Source organism: Megalops cyprinoides, chromosome 18 (assembly GCF_013368585.1).
Source record: "Megalops cyprinoides isolate fMegCyp1 chromosome 18, fMegCyp1.pri, whole genome shotgun sequence".
Lineage (NCBI taxonomy): Eukaryota > Metazoa > Chordata > Actinopteri > Elopiformes > Megalopidae > Megalops > Megalops cyprinoides.
The window spans coordinates 282,712-292,711 of NC_050600.1; the positions used below are offsets into that span (position 1 = coordinate 282,712).

The 10,000-nt window shown below is 55.6% G+C and overlaps 1 protein-coding gene across 1 annotated transcript in view; it reads left to right on the forward strand.

Annotated features, from left to right (window-relative positions):
- The first annotated feature begins 1,775 nt into the window (after positions 1-1,775).
- LOC118792908 (protein mono-ADP-ribosyltransferase PARP14-like) overlaps positions 1,776-10,000 on the forward strand; it is an 18,735-nt gene continuing 10,510 nt past the window's right edge. The window contains 8 exon segments of the mRNA XM_036550749.1: positions 1,776-2,102; positions 5,061-5,176; positions 5,357-6,922; positions 6,924-7,475; positions 8,091-8,330; positions 8,408-8,632; positions 9,396-9,462; positions 9,556-9,702. Coding sequence (XP_036406642.1) covers positions 1,931-2,102; positions 5,061-5,176; positions 5,357-6,922; positions 6,924-7,475; positions 8,091-8,330; positions 8,408-8,632; positions 9,396-9,462; positions 9,556-9,702 — 3,085 coding nt within the window. The 5' untranslated portion in view covers positions 1,776-1,930.

The window sequence follows — 10,000 nt, forward strand, 5'->3', positions numbered from 1 at the left end:
TTCACTTATTACGGGTGGGGGGTGTTATGTATGTGTATATATAATGAAAAAATAACCAATAATGTGTAAAGCATGAAGTGTAATAATTAGTATTTTTTCACAATGAAAATTAGATTTTAAAATGTAATAGCCATGGCTGAAATTAATGTGCAATATGAACCAAAAGAAAACCATGTACATATGTTATATGATTGTTGCCAGTTTTACATTATTTAAAATGAGTGATTTGAGTGATGCGTTATCTGTTTAATATGGACTTTAGGGACATACAACTGATGTTTATATGTTATACTGATGATGTTTATATCAGATGCATCTAGAAGTGTGATGTAACATTACTGACTAAGAGAAACTTTCCACAGGATTGAAAACTGTGTCTGTCTGTTCTGGCTTGGAGTGAGATTGTGCTCAGCATCTCCTTGGTTGATGCCTTGTTCTGTTAGCATTTTTTACCTGTTCTCCTTGCACGGCCTGCTTTTTGGAATCTTCAGTTGAACATTAGGTCCATCTCACAGCAGCAAACTCTAATCTCGAGAGAGCAGCTAATGCATTCCTACTGTCACTCACTCACTGGCAGTGACTGTTTTTCTCACTACATGTCCCACAATGCACCAGTGAGGCAGAATGGAGGACAGATCCACTGCTGTTATCTGAGGAGTCTTCAGCATGCCTGAGGGCAGTGATGTAAGGAGACCCACTGACAGCTCCACCATTGCTGTGGCCCCCACTCACGGTCACGTCTTTACAAATTTGTCCACTAGAGGTCGCTGTGAGCACAATGCAGTTGGCTAGATAATATGACCTATGTAACTTTACATTAAATCCGGTATTCTTAACTATCGTTCGTATCCCAATTCTCTAATTCCTTTCTCCTCTATGTGGTGCCGAACTTCTATATAACTTTACTACAAAAATACAAAAATGAAAATAGGTAAAAATGCCTACACACACTGTCAGGGTTTCAGAGACGGCTTCCCGGAATAACCAGCAGGGGTCCTCATGACAGCCTGTCTGTCCCGGTCGCCTGCTGCTTCCTCAGCCCCCACCAGAGGGGCTTTCTTGTGTGCGCGTCATTGTCTGATTGATCACATCTGTCTGCAATTAGTGTTTGAGTGTTTGGTGTATTTAAAGCCCACCTGTTGTCTTGTTCCCTGCTCAGTCTTGAGCTTGTGTTCTGTACTAATGGTTGCCTGTGTAGTAAAGATTCTTCGTTTGCAATCCTCCCGTGTGATTTGACTGATCTCTGCATTTGGGTCCCTTCTACTCAACCGTTGCAGACGCAACACACACACACACACACCTGCAGTACCTGGTATGTTCTGTTAAGTTCTTTTGTGCTGGAAGTGGCTGTGGATAACAGCGTCTGCTAAATGTTTGTGATGTGATGTGCCAAACAGCCAGTCCTCAGTGGAAAATAAAGCGTATGTGAGTCACCACGGCTCGACCGAAATGATAAAACAATGAGTTTTAAAGCGACGCGCTCAGTTCAGCACCTTGCTTAAAAACAGCGCATGGCCGCACCCCTTGAGACGTCCCGATGTCCGCGGTGTTTTGGGAAATATACATACAGGCTAATTAATAACGATCAAACATCAGAGTCATAACAAAAGCTTAAGGTCGCCTCTTGAGTGAGGCGTGACGAATAGAAGAAAGTTTCGTGGATTCAGCTATTCAGTGATCTGCTCAAGCGACCAGGCTCTTTCCGCTGTTCGACATTTTTAAACAGTTGACTCCATTTGTTCGGCACGGCTGAAGTAAAGTAAGGCCATCGTGATTGTGGGGTGCGCATGTTCGTCTGCGCGCTTTGCAGGCGGTTACTGTGTGGTTGCTCATGCAAAGCACACAATCTCGGTGACAGGAAAACGACTTTCGGTTTCAGATGCGAAGCGTTCCGTCTGTGTTGTGAGTTTCGCTACTCCTGAAGGCAGCGATGGGCACGGAGGAGTACCCTGTGTTTTTTGACGTGGTCAATCTAGAGGAAAAACAGAAGGAGAGGATCGAGAAATACTTTCAGATAAGGAGAAAGTCTGGCGGGGGCGAGTCTGGTCAGATGGAGAAGGTCGGACCCAACACCTACAAGATCGCCTTCAAACAACGAGACGGTGAGGGTGCTGTTCTCACCAATCAAAGCATTGCATTCCCAAAGCGACCCCCATCCCGCGCTGTGTAAGCACAGCGGAAAGGGCGATCGCCTTGGTTTACACGGAGGGTAACGTCTGTGTACACGGGCATTCTTCCACAGGGGGGGGGGGGGGGGGGGGGGGGGCGGATGAGCGAAAGTGAAAGTCATAAAAATCAGAACTTTTAAAATTACAAACGATCCACAGGCAGTTATATTCCCTGGAACCCTGGAATAATGTTAAGATGGTGCTTGTTGTGATTTTATCCCCATCGTATATCCTAGAGTGCTGGTAAAAATTAATACCCCCCCCAACCCACATTCAATTGCTTGGTGAATCGGGGCCACTGCCATCGGTGGTATAAAACAAAGGATGCTCCTCAGGTTGGCTGCCAGATGGCCTCATGTGTTTCACCTGTGCTCATTAGTTACTGTTTACACCTGTGTGCTTAATAATTTAAATTCTGCCCCTTGGTTCTGTCCTGGCTCAGTCTTGATTTGCCATTTGTCTCTTCCCTGAGTTAGTGTTCGCTCTGTTCCTCGATAAATTTATTCTTTTCTCGTTTCTCAATGCGGATAACTGCATGTTACTGCATGTTCAGATTAAGATCGGGTTAGATTTAGATCGGAACTCTGACTGCTCCCCTACTGCCAGTTGAACACACACAGATTACGCCTTTGCACATTTGCCAACGACGAGGAGGTGGTTTCAAGCCTCGCCGAAAGACAAACTACACCGACCGGTTTCACAAAGTTTAAATAGAAGGCTATCAATAGTATTCTAGATCTGGATTCGGACCCTGTGCATGAAAAAGTGGTATATTACACAGTTTTAATAATGTATGTCCTACATTTGAATGGAGAACATTACTAGTTTACGCAATTCAATCAATTTTCATACATATTGTCAGCATTAGCTGTGTAGTCGCAGCGAGAGCTGAGATTAACTTCGTCTCGCACGGAGTTCCACTGAGTTCAGAAGCAACCGCCGTCACAGCGGCGCAGGCGTGGTGATGTGCGATTTAATATTGCTCTTGTATCTGAAATATTTGGCGTTGTTTTGTTTGTTTAATAAGCGGTTACTTGTTCCAAATCGATTACTTACCAAGCAAGAGAAAGAAACCTAGATAAGAAGATAATCATAAAACTTCATTCTGAATTTGACAAAAACAGTTATACATATTTTAAGAACGCCCGCATAGTTTATACTCTGACGTAGGAAGTTAAGTTTGGCTCACCTGCATGATTTAAAAAAAAATCTGTCCTCCCCCATGAAGAAGATTTGGAATAGCCCCATAATTTAAGTAATCAGAATGGTGCTTCAGTCTCCACACTACTGGTCATGTTTGCATTGAGGTGTAGAGCTCTGACCTGACCTGGCTGAGTGGATGAGTGCAGTGTGTTTATCCATTTATACAGCTGTATTTTTACTGATGAAAATGTCTTGCCCAAGTTTGCCCAGCAGTGCCCCAGCAGGGAATTGAACGGTAACTTTTGGTAAAAAAATTGATAACCTCTTGGTTACAAGCCCTGCTCCTTAACCAATATGCTACACTGCCACCTGTTACTCATTTGTCTGTATCATTGTAATTCGCTCATACAGTTCAGTGATTGTGTGTCTTTGTCACGGCTCATGCTTGTCCTGAGTAAGTTTAACCATTCAATGGACATTAAATAATGAGAGCCTGATAGGTCTGTGGGTGAGGACAGTGTCACTGTGCACAGTGCTGCTGTACAGCTGTTCTGGGGTCAGCACGAGCTCACAGAACAGCGCAGACAGCTGAAGGCCAGACCCAGCACCTCAGCAGCCCCCCCCACACTCAGCCCCCCCCACACTCAGACCCCCCCTCCCCACACTCAGACCCCCCACACTCAGACCCCCCACACTCAGCCCCCCCCTCCCCACACTCAGACCCCCCACACTCAGCCCCCCCCTCCCCACACTCAGACCCCCCACACTCAGCCCCCCCCCCCACACTCAGACCCCCCCACACTCAGACCCCCCACACTCAGCCCCCCCCACACTCAGACCCCCCCACACACACTCAGCCCCCCCCTCCCCACACTCAGCCCCCCCCACACTCAGCCCCCCACACACTCAGCTCCCCCACACTCAGACCCCCCACACTCAGCCCCCCACACACATTCAGCCCCCCCCTCCCCACACTCAGCCCCCCCCCACACTCAGACCCCCCACACTCAGCCCCCCACACACTCAGCCCCCCCCACACTCAGACCCCCCACACTCAGACCCCCCACACTCAGCCCCCCACACACTCAGACCCCCCACACTCAGACCCCCCACACTCAGCCCCCCACACACTCAGACCCCCCACACTCAGCCCCCCACACACTCAGCCCCCCCCACACTCAGCCCCCCCCACACTCAGACCCCCCACACTCAGACCCCCCACACTCAGACCCCCCACACTCAGCCCCCCACACACTCAGACCCCCCACACTCAGACCCCCCACACTCAGCCCCCCACACACTCAGACCCCCCACACTCAGACCCCCCACACTCAGCCCCCCACACACTCAGACCCCCCACACTCAGCCCCCCACACACTCAGCCCCCCCCCACACTCAGCCCCCCCCACACTCAGACCCCCCCACACTCAGACCCCCCACACTCAGACCCCCCACACACTCAGCCCCCCACACACTCAGACCCCCCACACTCAGACCCCCCACACTCAGCCCCCCACACACTCAGACCCCCCACACTCAGCCCCCCACACACTCAGACCCCCCACACACACTCAGCCCCCCCACACTCAGCCCCCCACACACTCAGACCCCCCACACTCAGCCCCCCACACACTCAGACCCCCCACACTCAGACCCCCCACACACTCAGACCCCCCACACTCAGCCCTGTGTGGCTGTGGCTCTGTGTGACACAGCGGGCTGTGCTGAGTGTGGCTCTGTGTGACACAGCTCAGGAGCGGGTTCTGCAGAGAGGAGAGCATGTGCTGGAGACTCCGGATGGCTGCACGCAGCTGTGTGTGCGCAGACGTCTGCAGGCAGACACACCACCGTCACACACACGAAAGGTAAAGAAGTACATTTCTGCATTGAAGGAATTATCACCCAAAATGTTCTCTCTGTAACAAAGAATGCAGACGCCACCAACATCGCACAGCAGTGGCCTGTAGCGTGACGGAGGCTGATGACAGATGCGCTGGCCGTCACTGTGAGAAACAGAGAGTAATCCACAGGTCTGTTCTGTTTAGGGTGATTCGGGGGTAGCAGTGCCCCCTGGCGTTGGATCTGCAGAGGCGCAGGCAGAGAGGGTGTGGCAGCTGGACCCGTACCTGCTGCGTTACCTGGGAGACAGCCCTCAGGCAGCACGCTTCCTGCAGCTGCAGCTCACTGCGCTCGGCTGCTCCGCGCAGCTCCGCCCAGAGGCGGGGCAGGTGCTGCTGACGGGCACGTCCGGGGCGGGGCAGTGGGAGGCACAGGTGGACGAGGTTTTCGGGAAGGTGCAGGACAGGTATCGCTGCCACTATGAGGCGGAGCCACAGAGGGTGGCGGTGCTGCTGCAGCGCCGCCTGCTGGCCGGCGAGGGCGAGGGCGAGGGTGAGGGCGAGGGCGTGCGGGTGTACGGCCAGCCGGGGGAGGGCTTCGCCGTGCTGGTGGGGGAGGGGCCGCAGGTGGCTGAGCGGCTGAAGCTGCTGCAGACCCTGCTGCTGCAGGAGGGCCGCGGTGACATCAGCAGCACCTGCCGCCTCGGCCGGGCCAGACTCCGCCTGCTGTGGGAGGAGCTGCAGCGGGACCTGAGGGAGCTGGCTCCCGCAGTGCGGCTGTCCCGCAGCAACCCGGCCCAGCTGCTGCTGGAGGGCCCGGCCGCGCAGGTGCGCTTGGCCCGGGACCGGGTGCAGGAGAGGGCGGGGGGGGTGGCAGAGCGGGCGGTACAGGGCGTGTCCCCGCAGCTGCTTTCTTTTCTGAGGGAGGAGGGGTCGGGGGCGCTGGGGGCGGTGTTGGGGGGTGGCTCCGCCCCCGTGGAGGTGGAGCTGAGTGACACTGAGCTGCGGCTCCTGTCTCTCTCCCCGGGGGCGGTGGAGGAGGCGCAGAGCACCCTGCTCCACACCTTCTTGGAGGAGGAGGTGCAGCTGGCAGACGCCGCTCTCCTTCCCCTCCTGAAGGAGGCGCTGAAGGCGGAGGAGCTGCGTCTGAACCAGGGGAAGCGCAGGGTTGGGGTGCGGTACAGGAGCTCGGGGGGGGCGGGGTGCGGCAGCGTGCAGCTGCTGGGCTACAGGAAGGAGGTGCAGGCCCTGAGGGAGCGGCTCCGCAGCTTCCAGGAGCAGCAGGAGACAGTGGAGGAGGCCATGATTCTCCCCAGCCGGGAGGTGGCTGACAGCCTGTCCGAGCTGCTCGCCCTGCTGGGCCTGGACCTCTCAGGGGTGCAGCTGACCCCCGCGCGCCCTCCGCGCCCCGCGGCCGTGCTGACGGGCTCACGACAGCGGGTGGCTGAGGTGCGGGGGCGGGTGGTGGCGGCGCTGGGCTCCGTGGTGCAGGACGAGCTGACCCTGGATCAGCCGGGCGCGCTGCGCTTCTTCCAGGGCTCGGGCCGGGAGTACCTGCAGGCGGTGGGCCGCACCCACCGCTGCCTCATCCAGCTGCAGGGGCTGGGGCCCGTGCCCCGCGAGGAGGGCGGGGCCAGCTACCGCCTGCGGGGGGGTCTGTGCGTGCGGGTGCGGCGGGGGGATATCACCATGGAAACGGCGGACGCCCTGGTGAATGCGGCCAATGAGGATCTGGAGCACTGTGGGGGCGTGGCGGCGGCGCTGAGCGGGGCGGGGGGGGCCGCAGGTGCAGCAGGAGAGCCGGGCGCTGGTGTGGCGCGTGGGCAGGGTGCCGACGGGCGGGGCCGTGGAGACCGGCCCCGGGGCCCTCCCCTGCCGTGTTCTGCTGCACGCTGTGGGGCCCACCTGGGCGGGTGTGGCCGGGGACGCGGCGCGGGCGCGGGAGCTGCTGGAGAGCGCTGTGTGGGCGGTGCTGCGGCAGGCGGAGGGGCGGGGCTGCCGATCGCTCGCCATGCCTTGCATCAGCTCCGGCATTTTCGGCGTGCCGCCCGAGCTGTGCGCCCGCGCCATCGTGGGCGTGCTACGCAGTTTTGGTGAGACCCCGCACTCCCTCACCTGCGTCACCCTGCTGGATGTGAGCGAGGAGGTGGTGAGGGCCATGCGGGACGCTTGCGACGCTCTGCTGTCTGTGGGGAGCGCTGCAGAGGCCGCAGGGGGGGGACACGCCTCCGCTGCACTCTACCCCTCTCTGCCCCCAGCAGACCCTGCAGCTCCTGCATCCCGGGTGCAAGTCCGGGTCATCCTGGGAACTGTGGAGGATCAGAAGGTGAGAGAGCATGTGCTGCTAATTACCTGCAGCACGCTAATTACCTGTAAGATGCGTATCTAATTACCTGCAGCACGCTAATAACCTGCAGCATGCTAATTACCTGTACCATACGTATCTAATTACATGCAGCACGCTAATTACCTGCAGCATGCTAATTACCTGTACCATACGTATCTAATTACCTGCAGCACGCTAATAACCTGCAGCATGCTAATTACCTGTACCATACGTATCTAATTACATGCAGCACGCTAATTACCTGCAGCATGCTAATTACCTGTACCATACGTATCTAATTACATGCAGCACGCTAATTACCTGCAGCATGCTAATTACCTGTACCATACGTATCTAATTACCTGCAGCATGCTAATTACCTGTACCATACGTATCTAATTACATGCAGCACGCTAATTACCTGCAGCATGCTAATTACCTGTACAGTGTGTGTTCTCATTGCCTGTACTGTGATCATAGCAGGAGGATGCAGACACAGGAGCAGCAGGGCACACAGACAGAATGAGGGCGTGGCATCAGGAGCTGAGGGCGTGGCATCAGGAGCTGATGAATATTTCCTGAAATGGGAGGTTTTGTCCATCTCTCTGTCTGCAGGTGGATGCTGTGGTCTCGCCCATGCTGGGGTCTGAGCTGACGTCCTCCCGGGTGGGGAAGTGCCTGAAGGCGAAGGGTGGGGCGGGGCTGGTGGCGGCGTTTGAGCGGGCGTGTCGGAGCGGGGGCGGCGCGGGGGCGGAGCTGCTGCAGGTGGACGGGGTACCTGGTCTGCTGTGCAGGTGTGTGCTGTTTGCTCGGTGCCTGCGCTGGGACAGGTCCTTCCAGGGCCCCGCTGTGGAGGTGAGCCACCAGCCGCGCGCCTGTGTAACGCTGTCAGTGCGAGCTCCGGGCTCTGACCCCTCCCCCTCCCACGGCAGGCTCTACGCCGGGCGGTCAGGGCGGCTCTGAGCGTGTGCGAGACCCGGGTCTTCCGCTCCGTGGCCTTCCCTGCCATCGGAACCGGCGCCGCTCTGGGCTTCCCTCACCAGCTGGTGTCCCGGGTTCTGCTGGAGGAGATCCAGCAGCATGAACAGAACCGAGTCTCTGCAGCCGACTTCCTCATTCTCCTTGTCATCCACCCCAGCGAAGGCCAGTCTGCCGCCGTGAGTCTTCAGCTACAGCACAGCACAGCATAGCACAGCACCTTTCAACACTGTCTGTACCTGCTGCAGAATCCATCGCTAACACTCTACACACTACACCTGCTGCAGAATCCATCGCTAACACTCTACACTGTCTGTACCTGCTACAGAATCCATCGCTAACACTCTACACTGTCTGTACCTGCTACAGAATCCATCGCTAACACTCTACACACTACACCTGCTGCAGAATCCATCGCTAACACTCTACACTGTCTGTACCTGCTACAGAATCCATCGCTAACACTCTACACTGTCTGTACCTGCTACAGAATCCATCGCTAACACTCTACACACTACACCTGCTGCAGAATCCATCGCTAACACTCCACACTGTCTGTACCTGCTACAGAATCCATCGCTAACACTCTACACTGTCTGTACCTGCTACAGAATCCATCGCTAACACTCTATACACTACACCTGCTGTAGAATCCATCGCTAACACTCTACACTCTACACTCTACGCTCACTCTAATGCTCAACACTGTCTACTTTATTTAGCAAACGACAGTGCTGCGTGATTATAGCACATTAAGAGAGTTCATATCAAGGGCAGGAATATCAGGTTTTGATCATATTTGTACTGAACTTCACGGTCAGACAGCAAACATGAACACACCCATGCTGATGTACTGGATTTTACACTGACCCTGAGTGATGATTTAGTCTGCTTGTGCTACACTGACCCTGAGTGATGATTTAGTCTGCTTGTGCTCCGTAGGCATTCCAGGCATCCCAGCATGCTCTGAACCTGAGCGGCTTCCGGACAGAAACACATCCAGAGCAGGGTGAGAGAAACACACACACACACACACAACTACACACACACACACACACTTCCAGGGTTTAATGTTCTCTCTCTCCTTTTTTCTCTCTCTCAGCTTCATTCTATCAGCACCTCTCCTCCAATCAGAATGAGGTCACAGCGATGGTGGGAGGAGTCAAACTGCAGCTGGTCTTTGGCGACATCGTCAGGGAGACGACTGATGTCATTGTCAATTCCACTGATTTCTCAGGGCATCACACTGGTACGCGCTGCTGGTGTCAACTCACCTGCCTGAACTGCTCCTCTGCCTGCGCTGTGACTCCCCTGCCTGCGCTGTGACTCCCCTGCCTGCGCTGTGACTCCTCTGCCTGCGCTGTGACTCCCCTGCCTGCGCTGTGACTCCTCTGCCTGCGCTGTGACTCCCCTGCCTGCGCTGTGACTCCCCTGCCTGCGCTGTGACTCCCCTGCCTGCGCTGTGACTCCTCTGCCTGCGCTGTGACTCCCCTGCCTGCGCTGTGACTCCCCTGCCTGCGCTGTGACTCCTCTGCCTGCGCTGTGAC